The sequence below is a fragment of the Mustela nivalis genome (genome assembly GCF_964662115.1).
Source record: "Mustela nivalis genome assembly, chromosome: 10".
NCBI classification, from domain to species: domain Eukaryota; kingdom Metazoa; phylum Chordata; class Mammalia; order Carnivora; family Mustelidae; genus Mustela; species Mustela nivalis.
The window spans coordinates 29,078,160-29,101,215 of NC_139029.1; the positions used below are offsets into that span (position 1 = coordinate 29,078,160).

Below are 23,056 nucleotides of genomic sequence, written 5' to 3' on the forward strand. Positions count from 1 at the left end.
TTAATGTGACTGGGGTGTTAAAGTCCCTGATATTACTGTATTATCATCAGTTACTTCATGTTTGTTATTTACTGCTTTATGTATTCAAGTGCTCCCATGGTGGGTCTATAAATATTTATAATTGTTATACCTTCCTTTTTAAAGATTTTATTTTATTTATTAGAGAGGGAGCATGAGTGGGGAAGGGGGCAGAGGGAGGAGATTCCCTACTGAGCAGGGAGCCCAATGCAGGGCTCAATCCCAGATCCCTGGGATCATGACCTGAGCCGAAGGTAGAGGCTTAACTGACCAAGCCACTCAGGTGCCCCCCCCCCCTTTTAAACAATTGTTTTATCTTCTTGTTGGATTGTTCCATTTATGATTATATAGTGTCATTCTTTATCTCGTTACAACCTATATTTTATTTATTTATAAAAGATTTTATTTATTTGACAGAGATCACAAGTAGGCAGAGAGGCAAGCAGAGAGAGAGAGGAAGGGAAGCAGGTTCCCCACTGAGCAGAGAGCCTGATGTGGGCCTCCATTCTAGGACCCTGGGATCACGACCCGAGCCAAAGGCAGAGGCCTTAGCCCACTGAGCCACCCAGGCACCCCACAGCCTTTATTTTAAAGTCTATTTTGTTGCATATGAGTATTGGTGTCCTGATTTTATTTTCGTGTCTGTTTGCATAACTGCTTCTCCATCCCTCCATCTCCATCAGTCTGTGTCTTTAGACAGCAGGTGTCTTTAGATCTGAAATGAGTCTCTTATGTAGGCAGCATATATATGGGTTTGGTTTGGTTTTGCATCAATTCCATCACCCAGTCTTTTGATTGGAGCACTTAGTCCATTTACATTCAAAGTAATTACTGATGAGGATGTGTGTATTGCCATTTTGTTACTTCTGTTTCAGTTGTTTTTATATTTCTCTGCTCCTTTCTTCCTTTGTTCTCTTATGACTAGTGGCTTTTTTTAGTGACATATTTGGATACCTTTTCCTTTAATTTTTGCACATCTGTTACTGGGTTTTGATTTGCAGTTATCATTAGGTTTGTACATAACATCTGCTGCATAGAGCAGTCTATATTAAATTGATGGTTGTTCAAGATGAGCCCATTCTTTACAACCCCCCACCCTTTTCATTTAGGTGTATGTTGTCCTGCTTTACATCCTTTTATTTTCTGAGTCCCTTGACTGATTTTTATAAACATACTTATTTTTACTGCTTTTGTGCTGCTTTTCTTAATTTTAGAGTCTTTTCTGTCCACTCAAAAAGTCTTAACACTTCTTATAGGGCTGGCTTAGTGCTCATGAATTCCTTTAACTTTTGTTTTCTGGGAAGCTCTTTATCTGTCCTTCTATTTGGAATGATAGCTTTCCTGGATAGAATATTATTCCTGGCTGCAGGTTTTTCCTTTCAACACTTCGAAGAGATCACGGCACTCCCTTCTGGCTTGCGATGTTTCTGCTGAAAACTCAGCTGATAACCTTATGGGGTTTCCCTTGTATGTGACTGTTTTTTTTCCTCTCTCTCTCTCATTGCTTTTTTTTTTTTTTTTTTTTAAGATTTCATTTATTTATTTGACAGAGAGGCAGACAGAGTGGGAGGGGGGGGGGAAGCAGGCTCCCTGCTGAGCAGAGAGCCAGATATGGGACTCGATCCCAGGACCCTGAGATCATGACCTGAGTTGAAGGCAGAAGCTTAACTCACTGAGCCACCCAGGCACCCTCTCTCATTACTTTAAAATCTCTTTATCACTGCTTTTTGCTATTTTAATTACTATGTGTCCTGGTGTAGCCCTCCTTAGGTTGATTTTGTTTGGGGATTCTCAGTACCTTCTGAATCTGGATTTCTGTTTCTTCCTTCCACTTCTTCAGCTGTTATTTCCTCAAATAAATATTCTGCCTCCTTTTCTCTGCTTGTTCTGGGATCCCTATAATGCAGATGTTATATGCTTGATGGTGTTGCTGAGTTCCCAAAGTCTAGTCTCATGTTGCGTATTTGTCCCCTCACCTGGTGAACATGATTACTTTCCATTACCCTGTGCTCCAGGTCCCTGAGTCATTCTCTGAGCCCTCTGGCCTACTATTTATTCTATCTGGTGTGTGTGTTTTAAAAGTCATTTGTTGTGTCCCTCATCTCCGATTGGTCCTCTTTTATCTCTTTGTTAGGAGTCTCACTGATATTCTCTATTCTTGGCAAGTATGGGATCATTTTGATCACTATTTTAAATTCTCTATCAGGTATATTATTTACCTGTTTTCCTTAGGTCTCTTGCTTTGGTTTTATCCTGTTCTTTCATTTGGAACATGTTTATCTCCTTATTTTGTCTAACTCTCTGTGTCTGTTTCTCTGTGTTAGGAAGGTCACCTACGTCTCCTACTCTTATAAGTAGTGGTCTTCTGAAGAAGAGGTCCCGTAGTGTCCTACAACAGTGTCCCCTGTTCACTGGAACCTGATGCCTCACAAGATGTCTCCTATATGTGTTGGATACAGCCTGCTGTTGTGGCTGAGCTGCTTTTTCTTTCAGTCTGATTGTCCGTGATGGCTCTCTCTGCCTGTTGTGGGTAGTGTTTGGTCTCTGTGGCGGTGGAGGGCCAGTCTGGGGCCACGGAAGCCTTGAGTGGAGTCATATCAGGCATTTGTGAAATGCAGCAGCACCAAACCACAGGGTGTTTTCCTGTGTTGTCCCCTGAGCAGCTTTTGTTGGTGTGAGGGGCCTATAATAAGACCCGCTGTCTGTCCCCAGTCACCTGCTGGGGCGCAGCCTGACTGGTGCATGTAGTCATCTTTGCCTGGGGCAGGAGTCTCGTTGGGGGTCCTGTGGGGCTGTGTGCACACCACCGTGCTTATGGTACAACCTTGATTGGGCTCCAGCCAAGACTCTACTGGAGGGGGTGGGTTTGCCACACTCATGGGAGGTGGGCTACACAGTGTTTGCCGGGGAGGGGGGGTGCTGTGCTGGTGCTCTGCAGGAGGACACTAGCCTCTGCAGGAAGCGAGGCCAGCCAAAGCTCAGGGGGGCTGGTGGGAGCAAGGTTTGTGCGACCACCCTCTCTCTGCAGGAGGGGACCCACGGTGCTGGAACTGAGGTGGGCATGGCTGCAGGAGGGGGGTGGCAATGTAGGTGGGGGGTATTGTGGGTTCCCCACAGGCTGTGTATTTATGCTGGGGGATGGGAGGGAAATGGTGCTTGTCCACTCCTTTGTTCCCAAAGGAATCCCCCAACATCTCTGTGCCCGGGATCACACTCAGGGGTAAACAGCTCTCCCTCCCCTATGGCCCAAGGTTTTTTCCAGCTGCTGCTTCTGTGTTGGATCTCTGTGGGCCATCTGTCCCACTGTCTCCATAAGCGGGGACTCTGTTTCCTCCAGCCTTCCCAGAACCAGGCTGCTGAATTTTCAAATTCCAGGATTCAAGTCCTGCTGGTTGTAAGAACTCATGAAATTCAACTCCTCTGGTTTCCAAAGCCCAATGTTATAGGGATTTGCCTTCCCCACGCAGCTCCTTATTAGTGTTTCTGTCCCCTATCTCAGACAGCTGCCAGGCCTGGGGAGCTTCCTGCCACGCTTCTGCCCTTCCTGCTCTCTTCCATGTGGCCTCTTCTCTGCCTCTGGTTTTGGAGTTTGTTCTGGTCCTTTGGTCATTTTCTGCCTTACTTACAGGGATAGGTCATCTAGCTGTATGTGCAGGACGGAGTGAGCTCAGGGTCCTCCCCCTCTGCCGTCTTCTACCAACTCTGCCATTCCTAAGTGCTTTAAATGTTCTTGATTCTGGGGTTGAGATTTCTTTCTAGAATGTTTACCTAGAATCCCAGTTCCTGGTATCCCCGAGCCTATTTGTCTAGTAAGAGGTGGTTGAAGGTGAGGCCCCCAGGGGAGAGAAACTGCGCCTCACTGACAGGGGCTTCGGCTCTGCAGCCCTGCATTCCTCGCGTCAAGTGGGATGGATGTGCTGTCCCCAGCCCCCAGAAGCCACCTTCCGGGAGGAGCTCAGGGGTGATGAGACCTGTGAATCCCCAGGCTGTCCTTGATGCACGTGCTTCATGCTCCTCCTGGCTCCTGGGCGCCTGCAGCTCCCAAGTCAGGATGGCTCGATGGGCTCCGGCTGGAGGTGTTGGGTGGCCAGGAAGGTGATGCTGGAAGTGGTCAGAGGCCGAGTCACAGGGCCTTGGGGTCCCACTTATGGTGCCAGGTGGGTGGACTTAATCCTATGTAAACTGAGAAGCTGGTGCAGGGGGTTAGCAATGAAGTCTCCAGAGCTGACTTACTCTAGAAGCGTTGCTCTGGCTGCAGTGTGCAGGTGGGCAGGATCAAGGGTGGGGCAGGCAGGGAGCGGCTCGGGGCCCCTGTGGTCCCCTGACAAGGGGTGGGGCAGGGCTGCTGTCCAGAGTAGGTGGGGGTGGGGGTGGGGGTGAACCCTGGGGTCTGCAGGTGAACCCAGGGATAGGAGGCCTTGTCTGGGGACAGAGTTGCTGTTGGAGTAGAAGGACTGCTTTGTTGTGCTTTCCCGTGGGTCCTGTTTGTCTACTGGCATGTTCCCCGTCTCCCTAGCCCATCCCACCACTGCTCAGGAGAACTGTTTTTAGGAGGCCTGAGGCCACTCCCTCAGCAGGCTCTTTGCTGGCAGTCAGGCTGTTAGGAGGGTCACAGGTCCCCACACCTGGTCCCTGTCCTGCCGCCGAGAGCCACGTGACTCAGTATCACACGTGGCCTCCACATCCCTGGTCTCCGTCTGCCCAGAATAGGAGCTGCCTTGGAGGTCATTGTCAGGGCTGGGAATTGCTTTGAGGAGTAAGAGCGCCGGACACTCCGGGGGCAGACCGAGGATTCTGGGCTTTGTTTGGTTCTGGGAACATTCACTGGCCCACATTTGGGAGGGGAGACAGACAGCAAACAGCTAATGGGAACAAGAGATGATCAGACACATCATGAAAGCACAGAGAGAGGAGCAGAGGGGACCTCGGAGGGCTCCTGGGCACACCATGTGCTGGGGTGTCCTGTCTGAGGGGAGCGGGTGGGCCCTAAGGGCAGCGGGCCAGGGCAGGGGTGAGGGGCACAGGGTGGGGTAGGTCCCCGCATGAGCACCTGCCTGCACTACAGGCAGAGGATGGAGCAGGGGAGGGTGAGTGGCCAGAGACTCTGGGGCCAGCGAGGGCGGGGGTGCCAGGGCAAGGCTGCCGTGTTCACACCTTTGCTGCCCCCCTGCTCCGGCCAGGTGCACCTGATGAAGCCAGATGCAGTCCCCAAGGCGTGCTGCGCCCCCACCAAGCTGAGCGCCACATCCGTGCTCTACTACGACAGCAGCAACAATGTCATCCTGCGCAAGCACCGCAACATGGTGGTCCGGGCCTGTGGCTGCCACTGAGGCCAGTGCCCACCGCGGGGGGACCCCCCACCGAGGGTAGGCCCCTCTCCAGAGCCAGGAAACCTTCCAGGGCCATCACTGCTCAGGTGGAGTGGCAGGGAGGACCCGCCACACTCCTGCCACAGCCTGCCAGGGTCTCCCCAGACCTCTCTGCCCCTTCCCCTGGGCTTTGTGGCAGATGGGCTGGCGCAGCTCTGACTGGCCTAACGCCCTCAGCAGCCCCAGACACACAGACCGCACTGGGTTCCAGTTGGAAGTCCTGCCTTAGGACGCATGCTGGGCCACCCCAGCCCAGACTGGCTGGCCCAGGCCCATCTGAGGGGCATCTGGAGCGTGAGGCCGGCTGGCTGGGCTCTGAGCAGGGAGGGGGCGTCTTCCCCTTTCCAGGCAGCACACTGGGCATTTCCAGAGCACGCACTCGCCTTCAGGACCGTGTATTACTGGGCTCAGGACTTGGCCCACTAGCAGTTAGCACATTAGAAACAGAACAACCCGGACAGGCCTCGTACTAAGACAGACAGAAGCCAAGAGGGATGATTTATGGCATGTCTTCCCCTCCTGTGGGGAAGAGGTGACCACCGCCTGCAGACGTGGATAACCTAGGGGGCGTCCAGTTCCCTCCAACTTTTCCATGTGAGGTTCTGCATTAAGACAAAGTTAGCTCTCAAGAAGTGATGACAGTGGCCACAGTGGGAGGTCCATGGCATTCAGGCCCCTGCTCCCCAGCTCCTCACCCACAGCCAACGTCAGTAAGCAGCCCGGGTGGATTTTCCAGTGACCTGGACTGGCCTCAGAACCCTCAGCACAGAACTCCAGACACCCAGCAGCTTGAGCTCGGGTCCCCCTTCTGCCATACTAAGGAGCAACCATTTCACCCACAGACGGTACCTGGGCCACCGCAGGCCGGGCCCAGGGCCAGGGTGGGAACTATCTGGTAGAGTCCAGGACTTAAGAACAGGTTGTTCACCAGTCTGCACCACCCTGTGCGCCCAGGAGCGCCTTCCTATTTCTCAAGACCTGTGAGCCAAAGAAAAGGCCCCTGTCCCGGGGGAGTGACAGGCAGTAATGAGGCTGGCCCAGGTGGGGAGGTTCCCGCAAACCACTGTTCTCCTTGGAGCAGCCGCCCCAGGCAGCTGGGCTGTTTATTTGATTTCTGACTTGCTAAGCCTGTAATTTACCTGCTGGAACAGAGAGAGTCCAGCTGCCCGAACCCTAAAATACTGTGTCATCAAAAGCAGCTCGTGGGCCCGCCCCACCCCACAGACACAGCCCAGCCCAGGTGGAGCCCCCCATGTGCACAAGGAGTCGCTCTGCACCCCGAGGAGGGGGCCTGGGCCAGCAGGTGTGGACGTTGGGGCCCTGCTGCAGGACAGCGGCCCCTCCACAGGGATGGGGAGGGGAGTCTGGAGTGAGTGCAGAGGGAGACCCTCCCCGTGTACACCGAGGGTGCACCCAGACTATCTGCGAGGTGGGCAGTTCCCTAGTAGCACGGGGCTGTGACCTCAGGCTGGCAGGGATTGGAGCACAAAGTGGCTGGAGTGTCAGGAGACCTGTATTCTGGTTCCAACTCGGCCACTGACCTGTTTGCTATCCGGACAAGGCCCCTTCCAGATTCAAGCTTCAGTTTCTCTTCTGTGACATGGGGACACAGGACTCCTTCCTCAGCCTGAAACCCAGACCCTCCCTTCTCTGCCACGGCCCAGACATAGCTTGAGTCCAGCTGCCACAGGACATGAAACCTGCCATCTGGGGACCTTAGCTAATGGCTCTCTCCTCCCAGCATCAAGGCAGTGGAGGTTTGGAGACTTTGGACAAATGTCAGTATTTGGTCTCTCCAGCGCCTAGCACATAACCTGGCATGCTCTGGAAAACTTGTAAAATGAATGCTTTAAAGGTGCAGACTGCCTTGGCCACTGGGTATGCCGAGCAGGCACATCAGTACCATGATCTGAGTCCCTTTCTGTACAATCAGGCCAAAAGTAGACTGGTCATCGCCTTTCAGACAGACTTCTAGAACCTCCAGCCATCCAGGCAGCCACCAAATGGAAACCAAACAAAAAAGGCTTCAGAGAACAATGGATGCAAAGTCAGTAAAGGGACAGACATCTTGTTTACATGGTTGCCCTGGCAGCCCAGACTTCGTTCAAGGCTGCACATTAGAAGCCTAAGGCTGGTCACCTCAGGCCCACTGACAGCAAAGGAATGCTTCCAGGAAGAGAGGCCAGAGGAATAGCCAAGTTTGAGGCCCTTAGTGTATGTGGGGGGGGGGGGGGCACTGCTCTGTGTGCCTCCCCCCCAGCGCATCTCCACCATTATAGCACAGCCCTGGCCGGATGCCAGCCCATCAGGCAAAGCCCTGTTCTTGGGTCTCTCTGAAGGGACGTGGATAACATGCTTCAAGAAATGCCCAGAACTACACAGGAAAGGGGGCTGTGAATAAGGCAGGGTGGGTTTTGGAGCCAGGAGACCTGGCATGGAATTCTGGCTCTGCCTCTTGTTAAACTGACCAAATTCTGAGGTAGAAGATTTTTCCCTCTGAATGGGGTATCGGTTCTGCCCTTCCAAGGCCATCAGGGGCAGATCAGGTGGGATCTGGTGCGTCCACGAAAGCACTCGGCACGGCGTCTGCATGGTGCCCAGTGACCGGCATCTGCCAGAGGTCTTAGTTTGAATGAATGTGTGTATCTGGGCCTCCCCTGTTGGCCTTGCTGTTAACACCTGCTCCTCCCAGAATATGTCCAGGAGATGTTGTGTTACTTTAAAGCTGCACTTTTCCTAAAAAATCTAAATGTGGTCCTATCTCAGGAGGAGGTAGGGACTCACACAGTCCCCTGCCTGTGGAAGTCCCAGCCTGCAGGGACAAACAGGGACTCACAGTGAGCCATGCGACCTGGCACCTCTGCTGAGGACGGAGCTGTTGTGTCCCCACTCCCGACATCCAGCACCGACCTGTGACTTCCAGGAAGCTGAAGTGGGGGTGTCCTGGAATTTCTCTTCTTACTGGGAAGCCTTGAGCAAGCACTTGGTTCTTTAAAATTTTTTTCCTTGCTGAAGAAAATATTATGTGTGCGCCAGGGAAATTTTTGAAAATAAAAAGCAGAATACAAATACACATAATCCCAGCACACAGAGCTAAGCATTGTTAATAATCCCTTCCAGTCTTTTTCCTTGACACACATGTCTGTCTTTATATAGAATATATGGATTTTTTGCAAAGTTAGGATCATATTCTATGCACTACTTGATCTGATTTACTCAATCTATGACATATTTAGAAAATTTGTTATTAAATCTTCTTTGAAAACATAACTTGCAGCATCCTATCCCTTGACCTCTGTCCCAGTTCTGTCACCATTCTTTCCCTGGAGGCAGGTGTGGGGCACCCACGACCCTGCTCTCGGGAGCCCTGGCCCAGCCCCGGAAAGGCAGGCAGCCGGGTGCTCGGGTCACCAGCCAGGAATCTCGGGACCCTACATCTCACCACCTGCAGGGGGGTGGTTACGGGTGGACCCCTGTGATGGGGAAGCCCTCGCACAACAGAGAGAGTGCGGCTGCCACCCTGTGGTTCCCGGTCTGCCGGCTTCCTGCTGGTCCTGCCTTCCCAGGGCGACCAAGGAAGCAAAGTAAGGGACCCGGCCCTCCCACCTCCCAGGTTCACAGGGTTGTGACGGGTCCTCCCTCCTGGGGCTCCAGGCCAGCCTGCTCCCCTTCCCCACATGCCCTCCTGAGAGCCAGCCTTGTTGAGGACGTGGCAGACCTCTCTCCTCTCACAGACGTCACACCAGCCCCGAGCAGCTGCCATTATCCTGGCCTCACTGGTGCCTGTCCTGACAGCCATGACTGGGCAGCAGTGAGAGGGAGGCCTGGGTTAGGGAGCGAGGGTCCCTGCTGGGAATCCTGCAGGTGGAGATCCCAGCCACAGAGGTGGGCCCCAGCCCACCAGAGGGGCACGAGTCCCACCCAAAAGCAGAGGCCAAGGTTGGCCTACGATGCCAGAGACAGGGCTAGCAGCATCCCCTCCCCCACAGGAGCTGGCCTGGGGTCCCAAGCCAGTGGGCTTCTCTCCTCCCTTCCAGGCTCAACCTGACTTCAACCCAAAATGAGAACCAGCCCTGCCCAGTGGTTCCTGAGCTTCAAGCCTTATCTAGAGCCCCTGGCTGGCAGCAGGGGAGCGGGCGGCAGCCCTGGACATTGTTTCTGGTGACCGATGGGACATGCTGGGAGGTGGCCCGGCTGCCAAACACTGGTGTAGGCAGCGTGGTGTGCCACACTACAAGCTGTGGCACCAGACTTCGATTTCCACTGGTTATGGGGTCCGGGGGTGGGAAGCATCTCTGGCTGACTCCCCAGCACCAAGCACACAGGAGGTCTCCGGGCCTTCTCAGTGCGACAGTGCCGACCAGTGGGTCAGTGACTGAACAACGGGTGGCCTGGTGCCCATCACACTCACGGCCATGTGTGAGGGCACCAGTGGAGCCTAGCTCAGCTACCTTGCTGGCCTGGGAGCAGGGGACACGAGGACCGAGGCCCTCCTGCACCAGCTCTGACCTCGGCTGCTTGCGGGGGTCGGACAAGGGTGGGAGACGGCGGGGGAGGGTCCTTGGCCTTGGAAGATGGTTCAGTCACAGCTGCAACCTCTGCAGACTCCTGGGACCTGGCTGGCGGGCAGCAGCACAAAAGCTAGGACTTATGTTATGGGAAGTGACGCCCTCAGAGGGGTGTGTGTGCACACTGCCGACAGCCCTTCGAGCAGGCCCCTCAGAATCTAGGACAACACCATGTGGATCCTTAGTTTTTTGCTCAATGGACAGTCAAGGAAATGGTGAGCAGAGCTGCTTAAATCATTTTAGATTGGTTTGTGCTTTCATTTCTACTTTGTAACCAGGCTAAGCCCCAGTGTAGTTCACAGTCTAGCCACTCAAAAGGTAACTGTGGATTCGTCTCGGGAACGCAAAACTGGTTTAACATCCAAAAAAGCAATACAATACAGCACCTTAACAGAATAAAGTACAAAAGACACACAATTCTCTCCATAGACACGGAAAAGGCATGCTATAAAACCAACACCTTCTCATGATAAGCACTCAACAAAAAAGGAATAGAAGGGAACTTCCTGAGTCTGATAAAGAGCACCTACAAAAAACCCCCACATGGTGAAGACCAGATATTTCCCCCCTAAAGGCAGGAATAAGACCAAGATGTCTGCCCTCACCACTTCATTCAACATTGTACTAAAGGTTCTAGTCAGGGGAAATGGCAAAAAAATGAAGTGAAATTTGCAGATGACATGATATGGTGGTATATACAAAAAATCCTAAGGAATTCACTAGAAAACTATTAGGACTAATAAATTCAGCAAGGTTGCAGAATATGAAATCAATGTACAAAAATCAGTTTCTATACTCTAGCAATGAACAATCTGAAAATGAAATCAAGAAAACAATTCTAGGGGTGCCTGGGTGGCTCAGTCAGTTAAGCATCTGCCTTTGGCTCAGATCATGGTTCCAGGGTGCTAGGATCGAGCCCCATGTCGGGATTCCTACTCAGTGGGAAGCCTCCTTCTCCCTCTCTGCTGTCACTCTCCCTGCTTGTCCTATCTCACTCTCTGTCAAATAAATAAATAAAATCTTTAAAAAAAGAAATAACTCCATTTCCAATAATAGCAATAAAATTAAAAACTTAGGAATAAATTCAACACCCTCGCTTCTGCCCTCTGCTGGCCCCGCAAAATGTCTGGGTCCCTGGCCTTGTGAGCTCCCTGTCTCCTTCTCCACATTCCTTGTCCCTTGTAGGCCAAGGGTAGGCTGGCTTTGCCCAATAAAGAGGTTTCCTGGGAAAAAAAAAAAAAAAAAGAAAGAAAATATAGGCTTATACTCTGGTAATGATAAAATATTACTGAAAGAGGTGAAAGGAAACCTAAACAAATGGAAAGACCCCCATGTACAGACTGGAAAACTTAATACTGTTTAGATGGCAACACCTTCCAAACTGATCTATCGATTCAGTGCAACCTCTATCAAAATCCCAGCTGGTTTTTTTGCAGAAATTGACAAGTTATTCCCAAAATTCATGTGGAAATGCTAGAGACCTAGAATAGCCAAAACAATCTGAAAAAAAAGAACAAAATCATGGAGGACACACACTTGCCAAATTCAAAATGTACTATGGAGCTGAAGGATACATGACAGCATGGGGCTGGCATGGGACAGATCTACAGATCAACGAGACGGCATAGAAAGGCCAGAAATACAACCCAGGGATGGTTTTATTTATTGGCATCAACAGGGATGCCAAGACATTTAAACAGGAAAAGAACAGCCTTTTCAACAGCTGATCCTGCAACAACTGGGCATCCACATGCAAAAGAAGGAAATGAGACTTCTTTTCTCACACTATAACACAAAAATTAACTCAAAATGGATCAAAGTCCTAAATGTAAGAGCTAAGCCATAAAACTCTTAAAAGAAAATATAAGAGTAAATCTTCATAATCTTAGGTTAGGCAAAACTTTCTCAGTTATGATGTCAAAAATATACTGATGGAAGAAAAAATAGATAAATTGGACTTCAGCAGAATTAAAACCTTTGTACTTCAAAGCACACTGTAAAGAAAGAAGGCAACATCCCACAGAATGACAGAAAACACTTGCAAATCATGTATCTGATAAGAGACCTACACCTAGAATATTAAAAGAACTCTTGCAATTCAATAATAATGATGATGCTAAGCTGAGCAGGCAGCTAGGTGGGCGGCGTTGGCGCGGACAAAGACAAGGAAGAGGGGAGGAAGTGTCTGGCAGGGAAGCAGCAAGAGAGCCCGTGAGCTCTGAGACGCCCCAAGGGGACCAGCATGGCTGATGGGAGGGCAGGAAGCCCTGGGACTGGAAGGGACAGGCGAGGGTACTGGCTCTAAATAGGGTAAGACTGCCCCCTCGAGGCTACTTGGAAACTTCAAGGTTTATGTTTTGGTTGTTGGTAATCCTGGGGTGATATTGGCATTACAGGGAAGGGAGCAAGGAATCATTGTCTTGCAATGTCCCACGTAAGGAAGAATAAATCTTTTTCTTTTCTGTTTTTTTAAAGCAGGCTCCCTGCCCAGCATAGAGCCTAACATGGGGCTTGAACTCATGACCCTGAGATCAAGACCTGAGCTGAGATCAAGAGTTGGACACTTAACTGACTGAGCTACCCGGGTGTCCTAAGGAAGAATTATTCTTAATTCTCTCAGACTTTCAAATGCCCTGAGAAACATTCATGTAGCAGAGAATTATCTTAAGAACGTAACTCCATTTTACATACAAATCCAAAGACTTATAGGAGTTCCTGGGGGACTCAGCTGGTTAAGTGGCCAACTCTTGGTTTTGGCTCAGGTCATGAACTCAGAGTCCTGGGATCAAGCCCTGCATTGGGTTCCACACCCAGTGGGAAGTATGCTTAAGATTCCTTCTCCCTCTCTGTGTGCCCCACGACGCCCCCAACCCACTCTGTCTAAAATAAATTAAATAAAAAAAATTTTTTTAAGATTTTATTTATCCATTCAAGAGAGTGAGCAATTGGGAGAGCACAAGAGGGAGAAGGGGGGGGAGAAGCGAGGGAGAGGGAGAAGTGGACTCCCCCCAGAGCAGCGAGCCTGATGCAGGACTCGATCCTAGGACCTTGGGACCAGGACCCCAGCTGAAGGCAGATGCTTAACTGACTGAGCCACCTAGGTGCCCAATAAATAAATAAACCTTAAAAAAAGAAAAAACTTTATTTTTTGCATTGAATTTTTCCAGAAACAGACCTACCACATAAACTGAGGAAACATTTAATTATTTTCTTTTTTTCTTAAAGATTTTATTTATTTATTTGACAGAGAAAGGTCACAAGTAGGCAGGGAAGCAGGCAGAGAGAGAGGGGGAAGCAGAGCAGAGAGCTGAGCAGAGAGCCCGATGCAGGGTTCGGTCTCGGGACCCCGAGATCATGACCTGAGCCAAAAGCAGAGGCTTAACCCACTAGGCACTCAAGCGCCCCTAATTTTTTTATTTTGTTAAGAATTTTACCAAGAGATTTTCGGTTTCAGAAAATCACAGTACTGTGATCCTGCCAACAGAACACCCCTGTATCTGTCCGCCCTGCTTACCGTGGCTCTTGGCAGAAGTGCACGTTTAAATATTTCACATGGGGTGCCTGGGTGGCTCAGTCATTAAACGTCTGCCTTCAGGTCATGATCCCAGCGTCCTGGGATGGAGCCCCACATCAGGCTCCCTGCTCAGCGGGAAGCCTGTCTCTTCCTCTCCTGCTCCCCCTGCCTGTGTTCCCTTTCTTGCTGTCTCTGTCAAATGAATAAATAAAACCTTAAAAATAAATAAATAAATAAATAAATATTTCACGTTTCATTGTGTCCAAGCATTTAACACACTATTTCATTAGAACTCACTTTCATTTTTCATCATATTCTAATCATATTATAATTTTATATTATAATCATGACATAACACTATTTTCTAAAAACTATGTGTTGGAAATATCTAAGAGCTGGGACTTTCATTTCCACCAAGTAAACAATCAGGTCCAAGAAGCAGACACTGGGCTAAGAGGTTAAGAAACCACAAAGGGTTGAGCTCTGCGTCTTTGCAACACCTCAGAGGTCGGGCGGGAGGAGGAGACGGGAGACAGGCGCAGCAGCCAAGGAGGATCTGAGTGGCGGCCGAAGTGGACTGCAGTGATGCGCAGGGAGCCACTCAGATCTCCTTCAAGACCGCCCCCTCACTCTCTCACCTCCTGGGAGCCTGAGACGCTACCAGGCCCGGGAGAAGCTGCATCCCAGGAAATGTCCTCCGAGGAAGGGAGCTGCTTACCCCTCCTGGGAATCGGCCAGAATTCATGACCCGGGGAGGGGGGTTTCAGAGGCCTGGCCCCCAGGCCTCAATTCAGAACAAGTCAGAAGGGCTATCAAAGCGCCAGTGTCCCCCTGGGACCAGCCAAGGCTTCAGTGTGCCTGCACGGTGGCTCCATTGCCCTCTCTGCCCAATCTGCTCCCCTCGTGCCCCTGCGAGAGTGGTCCCTGAGGTCCCTCCCTGATAAGCTTTCCGCGTGCAATCCTCCAGGAGTCTGTTTCCTACAAAGTCTGACCTAAATTATAGCCAAAAACTGAAGGAAAAAAAAAATCAAGTAGCGGCAACGCGAGTGTGTTTTTCAGAAATAGAGCAATAGAAGCCAAAATAAACATCTGACAGAAATGAATGTTGCCTTTGGGAGGCAGAAAAATTACGATACTGAGGAGGGAGCAGAAGAACATCACGTTATGACAAACTTCACAACGATTTTCTTTAAACTGTGTGCAATGATGACGTCAATAAATGTCCTCTGCCTTCAGCCCAGGTCATGATCTCAGGGTCCTGGGATCAAGCCCCACATTGGGCTCTCTGCTCAGCAGGGAGCCTGCTTCCTCCACTCTCCCTCTGCCTGCCTCTCTGCCTACTTGTGATCTCTGTCAAATTAAAAAAATAAAAATAATAAAAAATTTTAAAAAATAAAAAACTTAAAAAAAAAAAAAGAAACTTCTTTTAAAAAAAAGAAAGAATATGTAAGAAAATAGGAAACATACAACACCGGTGAATAGCAGCTACCTCAAAGAGATGTGGAGGGGTGGGGGAGGGGGGAGCAGTGAGGAGAAAAAAATGTCAGCTTTCAATTTAAAGCCCACACATGGACGCTTCAAAGTGGGGAAAGTTGGCAGCGGCTCCTTAAGCAAGCGGCCGAAGTTATCGTCACAAATACTAGCAGTGACCTCTTCATGCACGTCCTTACGCGATGCCCTAGTGAGGTGTTCCGGGGGGAGGACCTCACTGGGGAGTACCAGGCAAACACTGAGAAACGGTCTTAAAAAACAGGCCTGTTCTCTTCAAAGTCATCGAGATCAAGAAAGACACTGAGACCCTGCTCCAAACAGAGGGAGACTAGAGTCTGGACCCTGCCATGCAGCGTGAGTCCTTGCCAGGGAAGGCCAACCGCTATGGTTACTAGAAAGGGCGATACTGGGGAAGGGGACGAGATCTGAGCGCGGCCTGAAGACGAGAAACAGTGCACAGATGCTCGATTTCCTGATTTTGATGGTCACGCTGTGCTCACGTAAGGGAACATTCTTGTTCTTAGGAAATATATACTCAACTATGTAGGGATCAAGAGGCATGGTATCTTCAACTTCCTCTCAACTGGCAGAGTAGGGGGCAAGTTTATCTATCTGTGTGTATGAATTAAATGGAAAAGAGTAGGAGGCAAAAATAAATTAATGAGTGGATAAAGGCTATATGAGTTCCCTGTACTATTCTTACAGAATTCTTATTCCACTTATCTGTAAGCCTGCAAATATATCAAAACAAAACTAAAAAAAAAAAAAAAAAATACAATTTATGAGTTTCAACTGCCTATTCTTTCTAATGTTCCCAAAACTGTGTGCTCAGGCTCATGTGATGAGATGCTGGGGTCCCGGATGCCTCGGAAGGGCTCAGATAAAAAGTGCTAAAGTCTCCGATTCCAGGCAGCTTCCTCCCCAGCCTGCTTGGCCTCCAGCGTCCCGCCCAGAGTCCCGCTCACCTGCCGTCACGGGGACAACGTCCGAACGCAGCAGCATCTGGATGCGGCCGGCTGGCTTGTTCCCAATTTTGATGTCCATGTACACCTGAGGGTTTGAGCGGGCCTTTTTTGCCATGGGCTCCCCCTAGACGCAGAAGAAATGGTCAGGCCGGAGAGCACCCCGCCTCCCCAAGCCAGAGACTGAGTCTTCTGCATCCACACCAAGAACCCAGATGCGGGGAGTAGGCTGCAGCCAGGTGCTCTCAGGGAAGGTCTGGGGCCACAGAAGGGGAGGTGGAAGGCAGCTGCCAGCTGGACCCCCAGTGATAGGGACCCCCCCACACACACATTGCTGCACCCTGGTCCAGGGTCACAGAACCTCACCTCCCTGGCCTGCAGTGCACCACTCTTCACACCCGCAAATCCCAGTTCAGGAGCACCTGAGTGACTCAGCAGGTTAAGTATCTGCCTCTGGCTGAGGTCATGGTCCCAGGGTCCTGGGATTGAGCCCTAGGTGGGGCTCCCTGATCATTGGGGAGCCTGCTTCTCCCTCTCCCTCTGCCACTCTCTCTACGGCTCCCCCTGCGTCTAGTCTCTCTCTCTGTGTCAAATAAATAAATAAAACCTTTTAAAAAACAAAACAAAATGAAAAACAACCCCAGTTCCAGCCCACCCCCCTTACTCGAGTCACAGGGACCCATGACTTCCGTCCATGCCGGGCCCTACAGGTCCTAGCCTGGCTGCAGCGGAAGCAGAAAGGGCTGCGCTGGGGTGGGGCCCCGAGCACCCAGGAGACAGCGAGGAGGTCAGGCCTTGCCTTGAGCTCCGAGTGCCCCAGGATGACTCACTGAGAAATACAGCAGCCAGGATAAGCCCTACCGTCGTTTGCTAGAGGAAACCTCGGTCTCTGAGTTATCTGTGATGTGATGAAGAGGTCAATATAAATGTGTTGAGCTTGCAGGCCAAGTACTGGAACTGTGAAATCAGGCCTCTGAGGTGTCCTGGCCCAGCAGGGGAGCGCTGACCTCGGGGGCGCGGGAGGCGCAGAGCCCGGGCCCCACACAGCCTTCGTTCCCATCGTGGGTCCACCACCACTTCAGAGATGCGATGTGTTGGGCAAGTTATTGGCTCTCCCTGGGCTCAGTTTTGTCACCTTGAGTTGGAGACAGTAGTAGTACTTACCTCCAAGGGTTATCATCAGGATTCAATATTGGTAAAGCACTTAGAACAGTGCCTGGTACAGAGCAAGCAACATTTCAACATCTCTTATAAAAATACGGTCAAAATAATGCCCTAAGTGCCAGGACTGGGGGTGCCGGAGGGGCCCAGAGCCCCTGGAAGCCCAGAAGGGACCTTATCTCACGCCACTGGAGGAGTCAGAAAAGTTTCCTGGCAAAGGTAGCGACTGAGCTCAGCGATGAAAGGTGAGTAGGAGTGAGTAAGATAAAGTCGGTTGGAAAGAGAACGTCCAGGCCAAGGAACTGCTTATGTGAAAACACAGAGATTTCTAAGGACCTACAAACTCTGTCCTAGAATGCCAAATGGGGACACAACGTGGAGACATGAGTGGGGTCCAAACACGGAGGGTCCTTCTGGGCCCCTGAAGGAGCCTGGACTCATCGCTGCAGAAGAGGAGTCCTCAGGCAGCTTGGGGAGAGCCATATGGCCTGCTCTGAGCCTCAGAAAGCTCCCTCTGGCTGCTCAGGACAGGAGCAAAGAGACCCAGGGCGGGGACACCAAGCTAGGGAGTGGTTGTCACTATTCTTAGGAGCGATGAGAGAGGCTGAGCCAAGCCCCCGCGGCGGGAACGAACAGGAGAGAAGATGCGAGCCGACGCAGAGGGAACATTAGCAGGGTATATGGCAACACAGCAGGTGTGGATGGTAGTGCGGGGCCGGAGAGAGCCCTGGTTTGGGCGGCTGCGGGAGACACCAGAATTCACTCAGATCGGGGACTCACGATGGTCAGGCCGGAAGGAGAGAGGAAATCCAGTTAGCACGTACTATGCTGATCTATGGTGACTGGGAGAGAGGAAATCCACTTGGGACAGGCTCTGATTTATGGTGACTGGGAGACCTGCAGGCAGAAACACATGAAACTCAGCAGAGAGGTCAAGGCTAGCCCTGGCCATCAGGAAATCAGCAGCAGGCTGAGGGGCTGTGATAAGCCCAGGCACAGGCCACAGTGGCCGAAACTGCAGGGGCAGCGTGCAGAGAGGAGCCGGGGGCTAAGCGAGGAGCTCCCACCAACACCGCTGCTCCAAGGGTGGGCAGATGAGGGGGAGCTCGCTTATTTACTCCCAGAAGCAAGGGTCGCGATGGTGTATGGAGACGCAGGAGAAAGTGTTGAGGCAGGAAGTGCCTGGCACCTGGTACATTCTGAGGGGCTGGGGCCTCTCTGGAATCAGGCCAGGAACAGGAAGACAGCGAGCTGGTGCCAAAGGCTTCAGTGAGGCTGCAGGAAAGGTCAGGAGGATGGCGGGCGCTGGTGAGGGGGTGTCCTCACGGTCCTTTCTCAGCTCAGACCCCCATTAGCAGTCACAAGCCGGTACCCAAGCACACACAGCGACTACTCACCCAGAGCCCCGCGTGGAGGAAAGCCTCCTCTCAGCTCACCCAGCACCGCCCACCTCAGAAGCGCCCTGGGTGGAAAGTGCCAGCCCTTCTGGGGAGGCGCATGCCTTCCATCTCACCTCCTGGGCTTCCTCTGACAGGCTCCGACCCTTCTTCCTCTATATTCTCTTCGAGAGTCTTCCCAGAAAACTTCTTCGGGCAGTCATCACTGCCCACACTGAAAGGAAAGAATCAAATAAATGCTCAGAAATTCCAGCTGCTGGCCCACAGCTCGCTAGCTGTGCCCAGTCCTTCGCTATTCTGTCAGCAAAGTGGACGCCCCGTGGGGCTCTCACGCAGAGGCAGATGAGAGAACCAAAGCAGGACTGAAACGAGCCAAAAGGGAAGTCCTAGCCGCTGTCAAGGCTGGAAGGGCACAGTCTGTGTCTACGTCCCGGAGCAAGACTTGCATGGGGACAATGGCTCTAGCTTTGCGGAGAATCTCAGCCTCTGTTTCCAGGCAGCTGCCGCACTCCCTTCCCTGCCATACACCCCTCTACCCATGGACACATGCCACCGCGGCAGCAAATGTCTCTAGCTGTGTCTCTAATAAATGAATAAAAATCTTTAAAAAAAAAGGCAGCAGAGGCAAAGCTTAGGACATGACAAGGAATCTGCAGTTGTCCCCACTCTCCTGGTCATGATGAGCCTTCCTTAATCTTCACCAGGTTGGCTAAATGGACACGAATTATCCGCCCACAGAATTCAATTCATTCTGAAAAGACTGCAATACAACTCAGCTTCTTAAACCTTGTTTTATTTTTTTTTTAAGGTTTTATTTATTTATTTGACAGAGACTGTGAGAAAGGGAACACAAGCAGGGGGAGTGGGAGAGGGACAAGCAGGCTTCCTGTCAAGCAGGGAGCCCGACTCGGGACTTGATCCCAAGACCCTGGGATCATGACCTGAGCTGAAGGAAGATGCTGAACTATTGAGCCATCCAGGTGCCCCTTAAACTTTGTTTTGTTTTTGTTTTTTAAAAAAAAAAAAAGGACACCTGGGAGGCTCAGTCATTAAGCGTCTGCCTTCAGCTCAGGTCATGATCCCAGGGTCCTAGGATCGAGGCCCACATCGGGTCCCTGCTCGGCAGGAAGCCTGCTTCTCCCTCTTCCACTCCCTCAGTTTATGTTCCCCTTCTCTCTGTGTCTCTCTCTGTCAAATAAATAAATAAAATCTGAAAAAAAAAAAAAAAAAAGATTCCATTTACTTCTAAGAAGTCTGAGACTTGCTCATGATTAATTCTGTGCTGGGAGCCCACACTCCCCCAATGGCAAACTAAGCACAAAGCTCAACTATCCCTGAGCCACCACATACTTCTTTTTTTTTTTTCAACACCAACAGAAAGTTCTGTGCTGGCATCTTCGGATCTGAGCTCAGAACTTGGAAATTATAAGGGTAAATGCAGTTACCATGTAGAGTCCACTTTAAAAAATCAAGATCAGAGGTGCCTGGGTGGCTCAAGATCAGGAGCACCTTTGGCTCAGGTCATGATCTTGGGGTCCTGGGATCAAGCCCCGCATGGGGCTCCCAGCTCAGCAGGAAGTCTGCTTCTCTTTCTCCCTGGCCCCCAAGAAGTTCTCTAATAAAATCTTTATGAAAAAAATCAAGATCAGCACTAAATGGGAGACAAAACAGTATTGCTGGCTGGTGGGGGACATGTCCGATGAAAGAGTAACAGAGAACATGGAACAATGTATAGGAATATTTTATTATCCAAGAATAACTGATACTGGGAAACGATAAGTAGATAGATTTTTTAAAAAGGTTTTGGGTGACTCAGTTGATTAAATGTCTGCCTTCGGCTCAGGTCATGATCCCAGGGTCCTGAGATCCAGCCCCACGTTGGGCTCCCTGCTCAGCAGAGAGCCTACTTCTCTTCTCCTTCTACCTGCCACTCTGCTGTCAAATAAATAAATAAAATCTTTAAAAATAAAAAGGTTTGTTTTGGTTTTTTTTCATGAAAACTAAAAAAAAAAAAATTCTTAATTTAATGAGTCATAATTAGAGCTATCCTCTTACTCTTAGAAACACAGATGAATCAAGTACTAATTTCACTTCTAGCAATTAAGAAAAAAATTGAAAACAGCATGACATATCCTTATTTCATATTCAGTCACGAAGACTGATCATAAGGAAAATAAAAGATTGATCATAAAGATAAAAAAGGGGAGAGTGCAAACATTTAAGAGTTGTTGTAGGCAAAACAATGGTGTCCTCAAGATGTCCACAGCCCATTCCCCAGAACCTATGAATATGCAGAATTACATGGCGAGAAGGAAGTAAGGTTGCAGACGGAATTAAGGTCGCTAGTCTGCTGACCTTAAAATAAGGATATCATACTGGATTACTCAGATCACCCAGGGTAATCCCAGGGGGGCTCGAAATGTGCAGAGGAAGGAGGAATTAGTTTCAGAGTGGTACAGCGTGAGAAAGACTCACCTGGCCACTGCTGGCTGGAAGACAGAAGGAACCAAAAGCCAAGGAATGAGGTCAATCTCTATAAGCTGGAAAATGAAAAAAAAAAGAGACTCTCCCTAGACCCTCCAAAAGGAATGGAGCTCTGCTCACTCAGACCCACTCTGGACTTCTGACCTCTAGAACTATAAGATAATGCATTTGTGCTGTTTTGCTTTTTCTTTTTAAGATTTTATTTAATTATCTGACAGAAAGATGAACACAAGCAGGGCGAGGGAGAGGGAGAAGCAGGCTCCGCGCTGAGCAGGGAGCACGATGTGAGGCTCGATCCCAGGACCCTGGGGTCATGACCTGAGCTGAAGGCAGACGCTTAACGACTGAGCCACCCAGGTGCCCCCATTCATGGTGTGTTGTTTTTTTTTTAAAGATTTTATTTATTTATTTGACAGAGAGAGATCACAAGTAGGCAGAGAGACAGAGAGAGGAGGAAGCAGGCCTCCCGCCGAGCAGAGAGCACGATGCGGGGCTTGATTCCAGGACCCCAGGATCATGACCTGAGCCGAAGGCAGAGGCCCAACCCACTGAGCCACCCAGGCACCCACATTCATGGTGTTTTTAAAGCCACTAAATTGGTGGTAATTTTTTACAGCAGCAGTAGGAATTTAAATCATTTTCTCCTGAAGCACTCAGCCTATCACAATCCTTGCAGGTTTTTTTTGGTTTAACTTTATGAGACAGCCACTTTTCAAGGGCTCAAGAGTCTCTGCTCTGTTGACCAGAGCCAACCACAGCCGCTTTCCATGATCATTTTCACATGCTTTGCGGAACCCCACCTCTGGCACCGGCTTCACAGTTTACCCTGCAAGCCATTTACCCACTATTTGCGGTACATCACCCTAGACTGGAGGCCAACAAACTTTCTGTCAAGAGCTAGACGGTAAATATTTTTTGTGGGTCATAGTCTCTGCTGCATATTCTTATTCCCCTCCACAACCCATTAAACATATAAAAAACGACTTAGCTCACAGGCCATACAAAAACAGGCTGCAGGCCGGATGTGGGCTGTTGTCTGAAGTTTGCTGACCCCCAGCGCAGATGCAAACATGTCAGGGAGAGACTGGCCAACACTGACGGTTGGCATTTATGTGAATGTTCAATGGGAAGGATTTGTAAATGATAATTCATTTTGTGAGCAGCCAGTTCCCAGTGACACCCTTCCCATAATGACAACTTCTGCTTCGCAGGTAACTTTGAAACTGTAGAAACTGGAAACACAGCAGGCGCCTGAGGGTCTCCTGTATCCTCAGCGAGTATCCCAGAAGGGCTTCAGCAGAAAGCAGATTCTCAGCCAGACGAGGCTGTCGGCTGCTGTGAGCGCCCGCTAAGAGACCATGGGTTCGTGCTCACAGTCCCACTCTTCCTATGACTTGCACTGAAATAAAACCTCAGTAGCACAAGCACAGGAAAAAAAGACACATTTTCCTTTCCTACCTACCCACCACCGAGGTTAGACGCATTTAACAAACAGCGCGCACTAACTGCTCGTTAGAGCTCGTGATGTAAGAACGTGTGTTCAGGTTAGGGGAGCAGAACACACACAGGAGCCAGGAGCGGCAACACCAGGCCCCAGAAGGCTTTGGAGCTCTGCAGGGTCTGCCTTCCATATTCTGCCTACATGAGGGGAACTATGAGCCCGGCCTGGTGGACCTTCCTTCATCCAGAATGTCCAGTCCCTCAGCAACAGTCCCCACCAAACCAGGGATCTGGGGGTTGAATGTCCCCCGAAATTTCATGTCCACCCAAATCTCGGAACGTGGCCCTAGTTAGAAATAGGGTCTTTGCGGACATAATTAGTCTAGGTGAGTTCATACTGGATTAAGATGGGCCCTAAGTGCCATGACTGGTACCTTTCTAAGTAGAGGAGACACAGATGCATGCAGGGAACGAGGCCCCGTGCAGACAGGGCAAAGACAGGGCTAATGTGGTTATAAGCCAAAGAACACCAAAGACTGCCAGGAGCTGCCAGAAGCTAGGGAGGGCAGGATTCTTCTCTAGAGCCTTCAGAGGGAGCACAGACCTGCCAGCACCTTGATGGAGGACTTCTAGCCTGCAGAGGTAGAAGAGC

General features: G+C 50.4%; 1 protein-coding gene and 1 long non-coding RNA gene across 10 annotated transcripts in view; one reads left to right on the forward strand and one right to left on the reverse strand.

Annotated features, from left to right (window-relative positions):
- BMP8A (bone morphogenetic protein 8a) overlaps positions 1-8,657 on the forward strand; it is a 34,969-nt gene extending 26,312 nt beyond the window's left edge. The window contains exon 7 of the mRNA XM_082687042.1: positions 5,199-8,657. Coding sequence (XP_082543168.1) covers positions 5,199-5,348 — 150 coding nt within the window. The 3' untranslated portion in view covers positions 5,349-8,657. The remainder of the gene's footprint in view (positions 1-5,198) is intronic.
- Positions 1-23,056, reverse strand: part of LOC309842613 — a 30,605-nt gene that overhangs the window by 4,530 nt on the left and 3,019 nt on the right. For 2 of the 9 annotated variants that reach the window (XR_014299699.1, XR_014299700.1), the window contains exons 4-6: positions 18,597-18,694; positions 15,926-16,049; positions 13,079-13,661 (exon numbers count right to left, since the gene is read on the reverse strand). This is a non-coding gene — a long non-coding RNA (uncharacterized lncRNA). The other 7 variants (XR_014299697.1, XR_014299694.1, XR_014299696.1 and 4 more) reach the window with 7 other exon arrangements.